Source organism: Peromyscus eremicus, chromosome 7 (genome assembly GCF_949786415.1).
Source record: "Peromyscus eremicus chromosome 7, PerEre_H2_v1, whole genome shotgun sequence".
Lineage (NCBI taxonomy): Eukaryota > Metazoa > Chordata > Mammalia > Rodentia > Cricetidae > Peromyscus > Peromyscus eremicus.
Genome location: NC_081422.1, coordinates 59,545,472 through 59,564,258, shown reverse-complemented (window position 1 = coordinate 59,564,258; position 18,787 = coordinate 59,545,472). Strand labels below are relative to the sequence as shown.

The window sequence follows — 18,787 nt, the reverse complement described above, 5'->3', positions numbered from 1 at the left end:
CAGGTCCTTGAACACGACAGGCTAGTACTCTCCCACTGGGCTGTACTCCTAGGCTGTGCTGCCCTCAAAACAAAAACTTTTAACAACGTTTATTTACTCACTCTGTGTGTGTGTATGTGTGTAAGTATGTTTGTGTTTGAGTATGTATATGCAGGGCAGGCCTTATTAGTGGTTTATAGATAAAAGTGTGAAGAATTTTTTTTTTTTTTTAGTTCTTCAAGACAGAATACTTTTTTAATGGAACATAAAAAATATTTATTTAAAAGTCATATCTGAGATTTGGACATTTTTTTTTTGGGGGGGCGGTTTCGAGACAGGGTTTCTCTGTGTAGCTTTGCGCCTTTTCCTGGAACTCACTTGGTAGCCCAGGCTGGCCTCGAACTCACAGAGATCCGCCTGGCTCTGCCTCCCGAGTGCTGGGATTAAAGGCGTGCGCCACCACAGCCTGGCGGACATTTTATTTTAAAATGTAAATTTTTTGCCATAGTTACACAGAACAAGATTGTTATATAAATCATTCAACACAATGAAATCCTTTAACATCTTCTAGAAAATGTTATAAATTTAATTAAATAGTTCCTTCTTAAGGTGGGATACATGTGGAAGTCAGAGGACAAGTTTTGCAGTCAGTTCTCTCTTCCCACCATGTGGGCCCCAGGGAACTGAAGTCAGGTCACTGAGTGGCAGCAGCACCTTTACCTGCTGAGCCAGCTTGCTGGACCCTGTGCTTCCTCTTACACATGAAAACCTCCCCATCTTTCCAACTGTAGGGTGACTTCCAAGTCCCTTCTACTAAGACCTAAAGTTTACCCTTTGGGAGGGGAAAAAATATGTGCGTGTGTTTAAATATATACACACTTATATTCCTACATACAAGAGAAACATTTTGAAGAATTTTGACATAATAAAACATAATATTTCCTATAAAATGCTAACAGTTTAGTTGTACTGAATGGTTTATGTCAAAATCTTCTTCTGTATAATTATGGGAAAATGTCTACATTTTAAAATAAAAGTCCAAATCTAATACATGGATTAAAATACATATTTTCCATTGTCCTCTAAAGAAATGTTCAGGTGCAGGGTGGTGGTGGCACATGCCTTTAATCCCAGCACTTGGGAGGCAGAGGCAGGTGGACCTTTGTAAGATCAAGGCCAGCCTGGTCAACAGAGCAAGTTCTAGGACAGCCAGGGCTACACAGAGAAATCATATCTTGAAAAACCAAAAAGAAATGTTCAGGCTGCTAGCTGTATTGTAAACCAATAGTGATGTCATAAGACCTATTAATGGGTCCTAACCAGCACGTAAGAACACCTGCTGCTCTTCTAGAGGTCCTAGCTGGGTCCCAGCACGCATATAGCAGCTCACAACCAACTGTAACTCCACGTCCTCGGATCTGATACCTTCTGGCCATTGCAGGCCCAGACATACACGTGGTATATACCTGGCACACACACTTATATACCTTCAGGCAAACATTCACACACACAAAATTAAAAGTAAATAAATTTTAAAGAATAAAAAAGGAAAGAAAAGTATTAAAGTACATAACACCTAAGAAATACTGCTTCATAATTTTTTTCCAATTTTGTCTATAAAATATATATATACTTTATATTAGGCCACACGATTGTAAGCAAATATCTCACTGGACTGTAGTTAGACAAGAGTGTGGGCCACTGCTTTAAGTGTCTCAAGTTACTCATTTGCACATACTCATCTGTTCAGGCAGCTGCTACTCAATCACATATTTTTTTTTTAAAGATGTATTTATTTATTATGTTTACAGTATTCTGCCTGCATGTATGCCTGCACTCCAGAAGAGGGCACCAGATCTCATTACAGATGGTTATGAGCCACCACGTGGTTGCTGGGAATTGAACTCATGACCTCGGGAAGAACAGCCAGTGCTCTTAACCTCTGAGCCATCTCTCCAGCCCCTATCAATCACATATGTTTAAAAGCAAGTCATTAGTGTGGATCTTGTCATAATGCTGCTTTCCAGCTGAAAAACTTGGCAAGCAGCACCCGAGGTACTGAGGCAGACTGTAATTGTCTCTACTAGAATCCAAGGGGGGAGGGAGGGATAAGGCCTATATTTTCTAAATAGCTACAAGTGCAGCCTAATCTTCATCACTTTTCATTTACTGTCCCAGCTTTACGCTCTGTACACTCAGCCAATCAACAGTCAAAACCTTAAAGTAACCTGTAACATACTACTTTGAACTTGCTTACTTCTTTCAGCTTGTGGACACCACCAGTAGCCAGAATATCTATCAAATTCTTCTTGAAGAACAAAGGTAGCAACTCCAGCTGATCTGGGATCCTCTTCCATGTTGGCTAGCTCTGAACAAACAAAAAAGGCAAAATTATCCCCCAAACTTTTTTTTAATTTAATTTTTTTTTTTTTTTTTTTTTACAATAGGACAAAGCAAAATGATTCCGTCACTCCTAAAGAAAGGTAGCTGATTGTAGTGGTCAACTGGGGAGCCAAACAGATTGAATTCCAATCTAGGCCTCACCAATTACCTATTGTATGACCTTGGGCAAACAGTCACAATCTACTGTGGCACGTCAATGGCAGAGCTTGGTATATGCTTGGCTTTTGTACCCTTAGCACCAATAACCACCTAAACAAATCACAAAGTCATTATTATGTAAGATTTTTGTATCATGGTAAAATGTTTACAGTGTAATTTGAACGTGGCTTGTTTTTGAGAATCATCAGTGCTTTGACACTTGCGAGTACTTAGTCCTGTTTGCTAAGTAATAGTCCATTGATAATATGGATTTTTTGTTTTGGGGGTGTTGTTGTTGTTTTTTAAGACAGTGGGGTGCTTTGAGTAAAAATGGTCCCCACAGGTTCATATGTTTGAATGCTTGGTCCCCAGTTAGTGGAACTGTCTGGAAGGATGAGGGGGTGTGGTCTTATTGGAGAAGGAGTGTCACTGGGGTTGGGCTTTCAGGTTTCAAAAGCCCATGCCAGGCCCAGTCTCTCTCTGCTTGCCTGCCCCAACACTCCTTGCCATGTTAACCATGGACTAACCCTCTGTAACTATAAGCAAGTTCCAAAATTAAGTGCTTCCTTTTCTAAGTTGCCTTGGTCATGGTGTCTCCTCACCATGTTGTTGTTGTAGAACAGTAACTAAGACAGACAGAGTCTTGCTATGTGACAGGCTGAGGCTGGCCTAGAACTCACTATGCAGACCAGGCTAGCCTTCATCTCAGAGACTGGCCTGCCTCTACCTCCTGAGTGCTGGGATTAAAGGTGTAGGCCCATGTGGGGTGATGCTGTGGATCTTTCATCCATTCTGCTGACATGTGGACTGACATGTTACTGTGAATACAGATGATGCGAACATTTATTCTTGCACAGTAATTTCCATGAACATGTGCTTTCCTTTCTTTGGAGTGAATATCTTGGAGTGGAGTGGCTCTTGGAGTGGAGTGGCTGGTTAGTGGAATGTGTTTTACCTTGTGGGGATGCATTTCTATTATTTTACACTCTTACCAACAGTAGGCGTTCTCAATCTTTCTCATTTTTGCTTGTTTACTTGGTGAGCAGTGATATATCATTATGATTTTCTTTTCTTTCTTTCTTTCTTTCTTTCTTTTTTTTTTTTTTTTGGTTTTTTGAGACAGGGTTTCTCTGTATGGCTTTGCGCCTTTCCTGGATCTCACTCTGTAGACCAGGCTGGCCTCGAACTCACAGAGATCAGCCTGCCTCTGCCTCCCGAGTGCTGGGATTAAAGGCGTGCACCACCACCGCCAGGCTTTATTTTTTTTTTTTAAAGACAGGGTCTTGCTATGCTGCTCAGGCTAGTCTTAAACTCCAAGCAATCCTCCTACTTTAGTTTCCTATGTGCTTGGACTACAGGCATACACTACTGTGCCCAGCACAGGTAAGATTTAATTTTATTTTCTTTATTTTATTTTTTTCAAGACTGGGTTTCTCTGTGTAGCCCTGGCTGTCCTTGAACTCACTCTACAGACCAGGCTGGCCTTGATCTGCCCACCTCTGTCTCCCAAGTGCTGGGATTAAAGGTATGTGCCATTATACGTGGCTTTAATTTACCATTTTTGATCATTTGTATTCTACAGTGTGAGACGAATGTGCAATAAGAACCAATACTCTCTTATCCAAAAACCAAGTCAAGTATTTGGAATTCTGAGACTCTTCACACAGTGCACATCTATGATGTATTATGTATCAGCAGCAGCAGCACAGCCAGGTAAGCTGTAATCTAATCCCAGCATCCCAGAAGCAAACTGAAGGCAGGCATGCTGAGCGGGACAAATGTTATAAATACTCTCAAGCCAGTTCAGGTCAGGTTCTGCCACCAAATGAGTTTCAGCACCAAGCTAATGACAACAATGTGTCCAGAGCTTTCTGAAACAAGGAATTAGTACAAGAGTCAAGAAGAGTGCTTGAATCCTTCAATTACTGTAAACTACATTTCCAACTTGCTCTCTATTCTGTTCCCCTTTAGATGTGAGGACAGGTAGCACTAGTTTGTATCCCTGCTACTTACTACAAGTTACTTACTAACTGGATAACTGATATTGCCTTGTCTTCCCAGCAGAGGGTAACTGGGGGCAGGAACCAGTACTTCTAAATTCCTCCATCATACTGAGCAGAGATAAACACACATACACCCTAACAGATCCCTTTCTAGGCTTTCATCACAACACACTGGCTGGCATGTCCCTTCCTCCATCCCTTTCTATCTAAACAGACAATTCACAGCCCTTATGATGTTTCAGTCACAATTCTAAACACTGCATAAAAATTAACTTATTAAGGCCTCCTGAAAATCCAGTGGTTATACTAAGTTGATTCATATTTTTACATATGTAGAAACCAAGCGGTACATTAATTAATTTGATGAGGTCAGAATTAATGAATGGTAGATAAAACTCAGATAGCCTGGTTCTGTATTATTCTGTATTCTCTGCCTGGGCTCTTATACTAGAAATAATAAATATACCACATACCTACATGGATAGTAAAGAGAAGAGTAAAAACTATAACATCCTCTAGAATTCCAGCACAGTCTACTTTAAATTCTGCCAATCTTTACAAATTCTCTGTGGAAAACAATTTTACAAAAGAAAGCAAGCCAGGCATAGTGGTACACATCTTTAGTACCAGCAAACTTGGGAGGCAGAAGCAGGCAGATCTCTAGAATTCAAGGCCAGCCTGGTCCACACGGTGACTTACTTGTGAGACAACTAGGGCTACAAAGAGAAAAAGATAGTCTGTCTCAAAAAAGACTTTAAAATGCCTATTTGTGACTTTTTTTTTTTCTTTTTTTTCTTTTTTTTTTTTTTTTTGGTTTTTTGAGACAGGGTTTCTCTGTGTAGCTTTGGTGCCTGGCTGGCCTCGAACTCACAGAGATCCACCTGGCTCTGCCTCCCGAGTGCTGGGATTAAAGGAGTGTGCCACCACCACCACCAGGCTCTTGTAGCAGTTTTTATGAGAGCTTTGCAGTCCCAGTCCCAAATACACAAGTGGTAGACAGTGTTCAGTGTTTGTTGACGGGATGAAAAGGGCTTCAGTTTTCAACACACTTGTGATTCCAGTGATGGCAGCTGCCAAGCTTTGGTGTCATGCATCCAAATCCTTATGTCCAGTACAGCTATATCCACCAGCTCGACTGCTGAAGACTCCTCCATTCACACACACACACACACACACACACACACACACACACACACACACACACCCACCGCCGCCTCCCCAGTACTGGACAACTGAGCACTTCTAGCTCCTCACAAAGGCCACAGCACCTTTCAGAATAAGACCTTTCTCACACAGTTCCCTTTCTGGAACACTTTGCTAACAGAGAGACATCACTGGAGGTCAGTTACGTTGATCTGGGAGGTCTTCCCCAACCACTGCTTCTCTTGGTGCTCTAGAGCCCTCCACGTCCAACCTCCTCTGTATTACCATTATTGTTTATTTAGCTGCTTGATGGTCTGCAGCACCGTATTCAATCCGTACCCTTGCCACAGTTCTCCTTTAGAATCACTTAAAGATTCGTTCCCTTAAGATCCTGTCCAAGGGCTGGAGAGATGGCTCAGAGGTTAAGAGCACTGACTGCTCTTCCAGAGGTCCTAAGTTCAATTCCCAGCAACCACATGGTGGCTCACAACCATCTGTGATAGGATCTGGTGCCCTCTTCTGGCCTGCAGTCATACATGCTGTATACATAATAAATAAATAAATCTTTAAAAAAAAAAAAAAAAAGATCCTGTCCAAATACCACAAGCTGCAAATGCTTAAGTCTCTTTCCATAAAACACCACAGTGTTTCCACAGAACCCAAGTGCCCTCAGGTAGACTTTAATGATATTACTTACTTACACTGGAGACAATGTAAACAGTTATTACACTACATTGCTTAGGGAACGACCAATAATAACATCACAAAATGTCTGCATGTGAACATTACAGACACAGCTATCACAGGCCTAACTGCACATAATATATGAATGAGGTGCACAGCAAATGACCCAGCAGTGTCAGAGATGGTGAGGATGGAGACAATGGCAGGAAGCTACAGGAAGGCCTTCAATCCCATACATCACTTCTTCCTTATGAACTCAGTCCAGCAATCAATCTATGACAAACTCAAGTCTACCTTTTGAAACTTTTTGGTTTTGTTGTTTTTGAGACAGTTTCTCTGTGTAGCCCTGGCTGTCCTGGAACTCACTCTGTAGACCAGGCTGGCCTCGAACTCAGAGACCCACCTGCCTCTGCCTCCCAGGTGCTGGAATTAAAGGCACCACTGTGCCTGGCTGTTGTTTTCTGAGACAGCACTGAACTTGTATTCCTATTGCCTCAGACCCTGTTTGCCACTCAACAAAGCCTACTTAAATACTTCCAAGATGCCCATGGTTCTTCTACATTCTGATTTTTCCGATTAGAACAGTAGCTAAACAGGTTCTCCAAAATGGGGAGATTGTTTTTCAGGCAGTTTCTGATAATGTGTAACTGGTTTTTCTGTTTGTATCATCAAGCAAGTCTTTTTTTTTTTTTTTTTTTTTTTTTTTTGGTTTTTTTGAGACAAGGTTTCTCCGTGTAGCTTTGGAGTCTTCCCTGGAACTCACTTTGTAGAAAAGGCTGGCCTTGAACTCACATAGATCCACCTGCCTCTGCCTCCTGAGTGCTGGGATTAAAAGCGTGCGCCACCAGCGCCCGCCAAGTCTAATTTTCTTAATTAAAATTTCACTTAATGAGAAAGGCTTGGGGAACTGGTAGTAGTCCTTCTAGGCTAAAAGAATAAGCACAGCAGAGATGCACTGTGGTACTTGAAAATGGCTGAGAAGAGAGTGGCATTATCTAAGGGATATGGACCATGTATTCTCTGTCCTTCTCCTTACCTTTCAATTTTTAAACACTTGAACTTAAAAACAAAGATCACGGAGCTAGCGAGATGGCTTGGTGGTTAGGGGCACTGGCTGTTCTTCCAGAGGACCTGAGTTCAATTCCCAGCACTCACATGGCAGCTCATAGCTGTTTGTAGCTACAGTTCCAGGGGACCCAACACCTTAACACAGACATGAATGCAGACCAAACACCATGCACATAAAATTAAAAAAAAATTAAATAAAATCTTAAAAAAAGATAAAGATCACCCAGTTTGCTTTAATTTCAAAATGGAAGTAAAATGAAAATCAGCTTTCCACATATGTATCAGCAAAGCCAGGCTGAAGATCTCTGTCTTACCATTGTGCACATAGGTGATCCTCCGTTCTTCCCTGGTTACGAGGTTCGATATCCAGATATCGTTGCTATGAATGAAAGCTATCCAGTCTGGATCGGCAGGGCATAATTTGGGATCCATCCGTATATTGGGACAACTAGTTTCCACTAAATTGGGCCGTAAAGGTTGTTGCTAGAAAAGTAAACAACATTTTAAGGTAAGCTATCAGGTTGACAAATAGAAATTTGTTTTCCAGATTTTTTTCCTGTAAGACAGATGGCATTTCTAACTAAAATGTCCATAACAGCTGCATCCCAGGAAAAATATACTTTCAATTGGCTTCACTTACTAAGAACTCTTTTTTAGATGATGAATGGAAGAGCTAAGGGTGACAGATAATAAACACTGTATTACACACCAAGACAATGTAACAGTATTTCATGAAGTTTGTTGCTCAGCTTCTTTAATGGAGTAACTATCATCTGTTGAACTTTAAAAATTTTTTTTTTGTTTTTGTTTTGTTTTTCAAGACAGGGTTTCCCTGTGTAGCCTTGGCTGTCCTGAAACTCACTCTGTAGACCAGGCTGGGCTCAAACTCTGAGTTCTGTCTGCCTCCCTGAGTGCTGAAACTAAAAGTGTGCTTTACCACCTCCACCCTGCTTGAATTTTTTTTTTTTTTTTTTTGAGACAGAGTCACTATAGCCCTTGGCTAGTCTGGAACTCACTCTGTAGACCAGGCTGAGCTTGAACTCACAGAGATCCACCTGCTTCTGCCTCCTGAGTGCTGGGATTAAGGGCATGTGCCACTATGCCTAGCTTGTTGAATATTTTCTTTCTTTCTTTCTTTCTTTTCTTTTCTTTTTTTTTTTTTTTTTTTTTTGGTTTTTCGAGACAGGGTTTCTCTGTGTAGCTTTGCACCTTTTCCTGGAACTCACTTGGTAGCCCAGGCTGTCCTCAAACTCACAGAGATCCACCTGGCTCTGCCTCCTGAGTGCTGGGATTAAAGGCATGCCCCACCACCGCCCGGCTCTTGTTGAATATTTTCAAACACAATTTTGAACAAATCATTAAACATTTAAAAATTAATTTTACCAATACAAGTAAGTTTGCTCACTAAAAAAAAAAATGTAATGAGGCATGCATGGCAAGATGGCTCAGCAGGTAAAGAACTCCTGCCGCTAAGACCAACAACCTGAGTTCAATCCCTGGGTCCTACATGGTGGAAAAAGAGAACAGAGTACTACAAGTTGTCCTCTGACCTAACACATACCCTGTGGCATGCATGCATACACACTAAATAAATAAATGGAAAATTAACTTTTTAAAAAGTTTTATTTTCATTTATGTATATGGGTGTGTTGTCTGCACACATGTCTGTGCACCACACATGTGTCTGGTGCCGGAAGAGGCCAGAAATGAGCATTATATCCCCTGAAACTAGGGTTACACACAACTGTGAGCTGTCATGTGGGTTCTGGGAATTGAACTTGGGCCCTCTAAAAGAACATCTGCTGCTCTTAAATCATTAAGCCATCTCTCTAGCCCTTCCCCCAAATTTTTTTTTCTCCCCAAAAATTTTAATGTAATGACAGCTAACACCAATATAATTCTACCAAAAGAATAGCTCCAATAGTTCATAAAGAACTACTTAGAATAAAACCAAATATAAATTCATTTATTAAAATAATTAGCTTAATATTTAAAATTTATTAAAATACTTAGAGAAACCAAAAAATAAAACACCTTGTGATAATATCTTTCAAAATCTCCATCAGCACTTAAAGAAAATGGTAATTAATGCTATTTTCTGTATCTCCCAACACAGAAAAGATTTTGAGCATTTTAAAACTTGTATCTTGGGGCTGAAGAGCATACACTGAGGACCCGGGTTCAATTCCCAGCATGCATGTCAGACAGCTCACAACTGCCTGCAACTCCAGCTCCAGGGGATCTACAACTCTAGCCTCTGAGAGCCCCTGCACTCACATGCCTCTCCCCCAGACAGTAACCTGAAAATAAAACAAAAGTTTAAAAAATTGTATCTTTTATGTCACTGGGAAAACTACCAGCCTTTGTAAATTTTTTTTTTTTTTTGCCGGGCAGTGGTGGCGCACACCTTTAATCCCAGCACTCCTGAGGCAGAGGCAGGCGGATCTCTGTGAGTTCCAGGCCAGCCTGGGCTACCAAGTGAGTTCCAGGAAAGGCGCAAAGCTACACAGAGAAACCCTGTCTCGAAAAACCAAAAAAAAAAAAAAAAGAAAAAAAGAAAGAAAGAAAATTAAAAACTAGTATTAATTCCTTAGCTGGTGATTAAACTGACTCTTTTGGTTTACTTGCTAATTTCCTTTCTGATTTGGGTACAAATTCTCTTTAGGACCCTAAAACAGTTAACACACAGTAACTGCAACTTACCGTAAATCCATGTGGGCCTCCATCTTTGATATGGTAAATTCCACTACCAGCTTGAAACAAGAACGTTCCACTTCCTGGGTGATAATCGTAAGCTGCGATTCCCACGGTTCCGATGCGCTTTCTTTCTCTGAGGAGCTCTTCCTCTCGAGAATACATCCCATAGTCTAGTGTCGCCTAAGACAAAAGGAAAGTCATCCATCCCAGTCTTCTGAGAACTGGTCTTCGCAATTCGCTGGAACTCTAGCATCTCTCCAGTGCTTAAGTCTGTGCCCTGAATGACTCAGAAGTTACCAACTACTCTAAGCAGATTAATTTCAGAAACTCTCCTGAAATTTTGAGTGAAGAACCATTTAATCACTATTGCATACATTAGAAAACAAGAATTAAATCCATCATCTTAGTAGTCAAGGCCCCCAACAGTCTAAGCATAATTCAGTAGTTTTGCATACAGTTAGTTGTAGAGCAGGGATCTCTCCAGCTACTTTAGAAGGGACTGAACATAGCAGCCAGCATACTCTAGGCAAGCCAAGAGAACAGACTGTTGTGAGTGTGTGTGGTGGGGTACTGGCTAGCCTCAAACTCTCGATCTTCTGACCTTTCTACCTCCATACCTCCCAAGAACTGGGATTACAGGCGTGCACCAAGTTTCAGAAGGCAGAGATGAGAGGATTACCACAAGTTTGAGGCCAACCTGGTTTACATAGGGAGCTTCAAGGCCAGCCAGGGATATACAGCAAGACCTTGTCTCAAAAAACAAACAAAACAGGGCTGGAGAGATGGCTCAGTGTTTAAGAACTTTGGTTGTTCTTCCAGGACCTGAGTTTGATTCCCAATACCCACATCAGATGGCTCACACTATCTGTAACTCCAGTTCCAGGGGTCCAACGCCATCTTCTGCCACCTATGGTACCAATCATGCACATGGTACAGACATACATACAGGCAAGCATTCATTCCCCAAAACTAAAAGGAATCTAAAATGTTTAAAATAAATGAAACAAAACACCAAAAACTTGAACTGTAATATCCTATGGTTTTAGATACAGAGAACTGGTTAATTTAAAGTTCACACAGGTAAAAGTAATGAAATATTTTAACTCTTTTTCATTCAAGGCCTAGATAAATTTTTGCCCTGAAATAAATGAAGAAATATATACCAAATCATAGAAACAAGAATATTTGCTCCAACCTGAAAAAGGTCCAAAAGAGGCTTCCAAGAAAGCATCAAGACTGCTGCTCTGTTGATGGTTTTAGGGATTTCAGAATAAAATAGTGTATTTTCTCTGTTCTCACCAGACATGGCTACAAGGGGGAAAAACAAACCCACAACGTATTACCATTTTGTAATACTGTCCTTATTACAACAACAGTCACAAATACATAACATCTTCTATATATTACAATGTTTTCCATTCCACAGGAACCAAAATAATGTTATTAAGTTGGGTGTGCACTTGCTTTATGCCTTGGAAATTTTCTTGAATATAAGCAATGTTTCAAGCTGGGCATGGCAGCAAACATCTGCAGTCCCAGAGCTCAGGAAGTAGAGGCCGGAGAATCTGGAGTTTGAGGCCAGCCTGGGCTAAGTGAAACCTTGTCTCAAAAACACTAAGTAAGGAAAAGAACAACCAGCTCACAAAGGTTCTATGTTGTCAGGGCACACGTCTACAGTCTAAGCTCTCATGAATGCAGGATTGTGAGAGGCCAGTTTGCACAGATGGACAGTCAAAAAACTAGGCAAGAGGTAAACATAAAAACAACTCCCCAAAGTGTCACAAAAAAAAGCTTCGCGCTGATATTAAAACTTCTTTTAAGATTTTTATGTGTGTATATGAGCATGTGGGCACACACTCATGCATAAATGTGTACCACATGTGTGTAGGTGCTCAAGAAAATCCCTGGAGCTTATAGGAGGGTGTGAGGCACCTGACGATGTGGGTACTATGAACTGAACCTGGGTTCTACAGAAAAGCAGCAAGTACTCCTAACCTTACTTAAGTCAGATAACTGAGTCATCGCTCCAGCCTTGATATTCATATCTTAGTTCATCTAAAGACAAAACTTATCAAAGCATATAAGACAACATAAGAATTAAAACAATTCATTTTCTTATTTTGTTGTTAGTTTTGGTAAATAACAGATGAGATTTCCAGATTAGAAAATTTCTTTCTTAACTTTATTTTTTAATTATCTAAATTGTACTTAAAAACAAAAAAAAAAAATTCAACTTAATTCCAGTTTTTTTTACCATTATAAAGTGATTGTACAATATCTTTGGAGTATCAAATAAAAGTATACTAGCTGGGTGGTAGTAGCTCACGCCTTTAATTCCAGCACTCAGGAGGCAGAAGCAGGCAGATCTCCGAGTTCAAGGCCAGCCTGGTCTACAGAGTGAGTTCCAGGACAGCCAGGGCTACACAGAGAAAGAGAAAAACAAAAAAGATCCACAATTGGGCTGGTGTGTTAGCACACGCCTTTAATCCTAGCACTTGGGAGGAGGAGGAAGAAATAGGCAGATCTCTTCACCTTCAGTTCAAGGCCAGCCAGGTGAGACCTGGCCTGGCCTCACAAGGTCTGCATAGTGAGACCCTGATTTAAAAAAAAAAAAAGAAAAAAGGACCATAACTGGTATGGTGCTCTTCCACTGTAATTTCAGTATGTGGGAGGTGGAGGCAGGAGGGTCAGGAGTTCAAGGCCAGCATCTGTTACACAGTGAGTTAGAGATCTTATAGAGACAATGTTTATGGAAATATAAACTCTACAGCCTCTTTATAGGAGACATTCAGCAGTATCAATAAAAATTCAGAATATACACTTGGTTCAAGCAATTCCACTTTCAGGAATGACTAATACAGTGACAGTTACTGCCTTGACTTTTCGTTAAAAGCCCCGTTCTCTCTCTCTCTCTCTCTCTCTCTCTCTCTCTCTCTCTCTCTCTCACACACACACACACACCACACACACACACACACACACACACACACACACACACAGAGTGGGGGACTCATTATGAGGGGCCTGGTGAAGTTCAATGTATCTAGTATATGATTATATACTAGAATATTCTGAAAGTTAAAAAGAACCAATCTTTAATCATGATGTAGACTCCCTAGAAAATGTCTCTCACACACGTAATGCTAATGAATGGCTGAAACTTAATGGGCAGCAACTTGGAAGGAGGGGACTTCTTTTGAGGCAGGGACCTATCATTTGTAGCCCAGGCTGCCTTTGAACTTGTGAACCTCCTGCGGAAGTCTCTCCTGTGTGCTGACATTAGAGTGTACCACCACATCCAGTGGGAACCTATTTTTAAAATAGAAAAGTAATTTAGGAGAGGTCATCCAGATGACTCAGGAGGGAAAGGCACCTGCTGCCAAGCCGGACGATTTGAGTTCCATTTTTTTAAGAGCCCCATGGTAGAAGGACAGAACTAACTCCCACAGGAGTCCTCTGACGTCCACATGAGTGCTGTGGTATGTGCATGCACATGCACATGTGTGCACGCACACACACAAATAAATTTAATAAAATTTTTTAAAGAGAAAGAGAATTAGGAGGTGGACATAATGACACACATCTGTAATTACAACATACTGGAGGCAAAAGGGGGGGAAGGAGTGAATGTTCAAAGAGGCTATTGTGTAACTCAGTGGTGGGATGTGTTCTTAACATGCACAGGGCCTTGAGTTCAATCTCCAGCACAAAAAAAAGGAAAACCATTAAAACAGTGGACTACTATATTTAATTTAGACAGATCTTAAACGTGGGATAAATGGACTCGGGAAGAAGAGACGGAGGCTTGGTTTAAAATGATGAAAGCTGCAGCTGCTATGGAAACATGCTAAAGGGTCGACAGTTTGTCCTCATTTGACCATTCTCAAGGAAAGGCATTTCAAACGAGCTTTAGGAAGAATCAATTCTTGGCTTAAATTTGACTTGGTCAAAAAGATCATGGTCAATTATCTGCTGCCTGTAACTAAAAATATAGCTAATGAAGCCGGGCGGTGGTGGAGCACGCCTTTAATCCCAGCACTCGGGAGGCAGAGCCAGGCGGATCTCTGTGAGTTCGAGGCCAGCCTGGGCTACCAAGTGAGTTCCAGGAAAAGGCGCAAAGCTACACAGAGAAACCCTGTCTCGAAAAACAAACAAACAAACAAACAAAAAAAAAATATATATATATAGCTAATGAGATGAATCAAAATATATTGACTGAACAGAAGTTCTTCAAATTAAAAGTGATTTTTTTTCCTTTAAAGGAAACGAGCCTCATATTTGCTTACTACTGAAATTGAGTCTGAATTACAGTTAGTCCTGACTTGAGAAAATGCCTCCTCTCTGAAAGTACAACTTCATACTCACCAAGATAATAGACCCTGTCTGAGTGAGGACCATCTGGATCCGTCCTCTTCACAAACATAAAATCATGAGGTGCCTTAGCCATCATGTAGCCATGATATTTTCTGGTATCAGCAAGCAGCTTTTTTAGCTGACTCCAAGAATATCGTTCGACATAAAACGGCTCCAGTTTAGGTCGATCCTGTGATTCAATAGTTCCCTCCTCACACTCTGCAGTTTCAAATATCTCAACACCCAGCTGTTCTGTTTCCATTGCTGCTGCCATGTTGCATTTTCCTGGGAAAACATAATACAAGAAGCCATTCACAGGGGTGTCTTCTGTTACATTATCACAATGACAGGGCCAAAACCCTAAACAAACAAACAAACAAACAAATAAGTAAGTAACAAGCCTTTCAACACAGCTGCAATGAAACCTAATAAGAAAAGCAATAGTGGTGTCCCCCACCCCCACCTCTGTGCTCAGTTCCAAAGATTTTTTTTTTTTAAAATTGAGGTCATGTCAATTTCACAGTGACTATAAATCCCTCCGGGAACTTTTTATAAAAGGCTCTCCTTTGGGTATCTCTTGCCAAAATTCCTTTTCCTTTCCCACACTGGAAGGAAACAGGCCATGTGCCAGTTGGCTGCTACATTCCACCCCAGAGCATGTCAATACCGAAGCTATGTGCCAAGGGAGGTAAGTGTTTTTGCATTTTAAAAAGTAACACTTCTAACAAATGCTGATTGCTGTTTCTAAAGTGTAACAAATTAGAATAGTAACAACATTGCTACAAACAATGAACTTATAACTTAGGGCAGTAACCTAAGAAAATACAGTGTTTTCTCTTGCAGGGAAGGACTCCAAACAACTAAACACTTACAGATTGATACATTCTGAACCTTTTGCTCTTCTCTAGACAGTATCAAGTATTTAATGTTTTACTGATGATTGCAAGACTAGCCTTCCTGATTATGTAACTTCTATCCTGTTCAAAAAAGAAAAATATACTACCTTTAAGTGGCTTTAATTAATCGAAGCAGTTAATGAAGAAGACATATGGCGCTCACATCAGCATTTTATAAATCCGAACCCAATTTACCAGTTCAACACCATAATTTTTAAGAGCTTTGAGAACTGATTGTATTTATTTTACAAACCCAGAAGATAACACTTTCCACCTTGATCTTTTCTGATATTTAAACTAACATGAACAGAGTATCAGAAAAAACTAACCACAACAAAAAAGCTGTCATAGAACCATGTAGAGATGTAGCTCAGTGGTGAGTTCAATCTCAGTTCCACAGAACAAAGCAAACTACTTAGGTAACCGCGTTTCACATAATCATTAACTACTTCAACAATCAATACATGGCTGTGTATTTAAGATGATGTTGTTCTTTTAAATCTCAGCTTTGCAGGTTAACATCAATTCACGCTAAGAAGTTATCTTCCCTCTAGCAAGTTACCGGAAGGTGTGGGCTGTGAGTCAGTCCATCTAATTTGTATTACTGGTATGCAAAAGTACTGAACTGTGCACATGGGACATGGTACCGTTTTCCTTGTCACAGTGCATGATACTGTCACTTCTAATAGAACAATGACAAAGCAGAGTAGTCCAAATACTGTTACATCAGGTAACTCTCATCATTGGGTAGCCAAGGCTCCACTAATGAAAATCCAGCAGGGAACTGAGCTTTTAGATCCACTGGAACTCAGAGTATCAAGTGGCAGTGGTGGCTGTTGACCCACCTGGAGCTAGTGGAGGCCTATTTTCAATATGTCAAAGGACCTAGTTTTCGGATGGAGCAAGGAACTAAAATTAAAAGAATCTACACTAATCTGACTTAGTTCTCTCATGTGTGAAATCCCATCTCCACTCCATCCCTTACAAGTACAAGGCCGAGGAACAGAAGAGAGAGCAGCTCAGTACAGACTTCCAGAGCCTTATTGCTCAGCTGGAGTCATTACCAACTTTAGAATCCTTCTTTGTAAAAACTTACATCAGCTCCTATTTAAAAACTGGGAATTTCTGAATGGACTGTGCTATTTGTCTCCACGTATATACACACTGTATAGTTCAAATGACATTCTGCTCACAGCAAATATTTATTCTGTCCTTTCTACAATAGATATTGTGCAATTTGCACAAATGTGTAACTAATTTCCAGAATTCCCTGACACTATATACAAATACATTCTCAAAACATGTGGCCTAAATTTTCTCAAACAGGGTCCAATCCATTCCCAGCAGAAGTGCATGTATTTCACTGCCCCACCAACCTCTTCACCTGTGGGCCTTCCCTGGTGCCTACCTGGTTGTATTTTCATCTGCTCAGATCTCTACTTTCAAAGAGATCATTTTCACCTGGCCCAACTTTAAACACAGATCTCTCCGTTCATCCTGATCTCTTCTCACAGGATCTTTCCTTTTCTCACCATCCAATCCTGCTTCCAGATAAGAGATTGTTGATCATTAAAATAGACCATATACGGCCAAAAAGCCCCAAAATCCCCAAATGATATTTAACGGATAGATTTCCTTTTAGTGTAATATGTAATGCCTGAATTATTTTGGGTCTCCAATTTATCAAAACCATGTTTGTGTGTCTAAATATACAGATATATGTAATACTTTTTTTTTTTTTTTTTTTTTGGATAGGTCTTTCAAATCCCAGGCGGGTCTTGAATTCTCAGTCCTCTTGCTTCAGCCTCCTGAGTGCCGAATTTATAGACCTTTGCTAACAAGCCCAGCCCTGAAATTACTTTTTCCAGAAATGCATGGCTCAAATTGAGTTAAGTCCTAACAATAATGTAAATCTTGATGCCCAGACACATTAAAGGGAAAATTATAGAATGGCTTGAAAAATTGCTTAAGTCGGCCGGAGATGGCTTGAGAGCGGTTAAGAGCAAGTAATACTAGTGCAGAGGCCCCAAGTTCGGTTCCCTGCACCTATTTCCGGCTGTTCACAACCACCTCTAAGACCAGTTCTAAGGGGGAATCCAACACCTCTGGTTTCTACAGGAACTGCACTCACATGTACATACCCTCACACACACATACACACACAATTGAAAATAATGATAAATTGAAAATAGATGTGAGGTGCCAAGTTGTAAAGCCTTGAAAGTGGCAGATGTAATTTATTTCTAGGGCCAGGGAATTGCTTAAAAGATAAAAGCACTTGCGGCAGAAGCCTGAGAATCCCCTGAAAGCCAGGAAAGCGTTGGCGAATCTGTAAATCCAGCATCCCTAATGTGCTAAGGGAGGAATAGATAGAATGGGCCCAGGTTGGAGGGTCAGCTAGCCTGGAGTATGCAGCAATTGGGACTCTGCCTGAACAAAGTGTAGTGTGTGAGAACTGACTCCCAAAAGTTATCCTCCGACTTCCACACGATCCCCAAGACGTGTGTGTAGAGCCGCAAGCACACACACATACACAAAGATATTTATTTCTATGCGCCTATGTTCCTTTTATATGATGTCATACTGAGTTGGTGAGAGAATAAATTCAGTACAGTAAAAAAAATGTGCATTATAGGCATTTTTTTTTCGTTTTTCTTTTGCAGAAAGGGAACTTGAATTTAATCATCTAAATTGTGTTCATTTGTCAGGGTCTCACTCTGTAGCCAAGACTGGCCTTGAACTCAACACCCTCCTGCCTCACCTTCCCAAATGCTGGGGTTACACCTATGTACCACCATACTCAGCTAGAATTCTTGACAAGGTAGATGCCCTATTCATTTTAAGCGCATCCCATTTTGGCCTTCTTTTTCAAGTGAGATGAGTAGCTTTTCTGGAAAAATAATCACTAAACTGGTTGATAATCTAGCTTAGAATTGTGTGTGATTACATCTTATTTGTTAATAGTGTGGACTCCAAGCTCCCCATTCCACATAGGTGATGGAAAGGTTTGAAAAGCTATGTGGCAAGAGGAGGGTAAAAAATAATGCCAGATAGCAGCAACAGACTGAGTCAAGAAACCGTCTCAAAGTGCAAAGCCTCTCATTCCAAGAATGGTATGTTGGGTTAAAAGAGCTCTGGGAGTCTTGGGGTGTGGTTCCCTGAAATGGCATCCCATAGTTTTTACAGTAAGGGCCAATCAGTCGTCTAAACTCTGCACACCTCACTGGAGGCTAGCTACTTCACTCTTCGGTGTCTACAACTGAGAAAGTTTATCGGAAGCAAAGAGCTTGAAAGCTATGAATGAGGAAGGAGGAGGGGTGTGGTAGGGAATGTGGCGAGGAAGGACAGTAGGAACACCAAGGCTTAGTATAAAGAGGATGAGCAAGCTGGACAGGAAGGGCAAGGACCCTGCTGCGAATGGAT

General features: G+C 40.8%; 1 protein-coding gene across 4 annotated transcripts in view; it reads right to left on the bottom strand.

Moving 5' to 3' along the window:
• Dpp8 (dipeptidyl peptidase 8) overlaps nucleotides 1–18,787 on the bottom strand; it is a 53,966-nt gene that overhangs the window by 34,548 nt on the left and 631 nt on the right. For all 4 annotated transcript variants that reach the window (XM_059268109.1, XM_059268110.1, XM_059268111.1 and 1 more), the window contains exons 2-7: nucleotides 16,773–16,905; nucleotides 14,481–14,753; nucleotides 11,311–11,423; nucleotides 10,122–10,295; nucleotides 7,733–7,901; nucleotides 2,237–2,347 (exon numbers count right to left, since the gene is read on the bottom strand). In XM_059268109.1, the coding sequence (XP_059124092.1) occupies nucleotides 2,237–2,347; nucleotides 7,733–7,901; nucleotides 10,122–10,295; nucleotides 11,311–11,423; nucleotides 14,481–14,753; nucleotides 16,773–16,788 (856 nt within the window). In that variant the 5' untranslated portion in view covers nucleotides 16,789–16,905. The remainder of the gene's footprint in view (nucleotides 1–2,236; nucleotides 2,348–7,732; nucleotides 7,902–10,121; nucleotides 10,296–11,310; nucleotides 11,424–14,480; nucleotides 14,754–16,772; nucleotides 16,906–18,787) is intronic.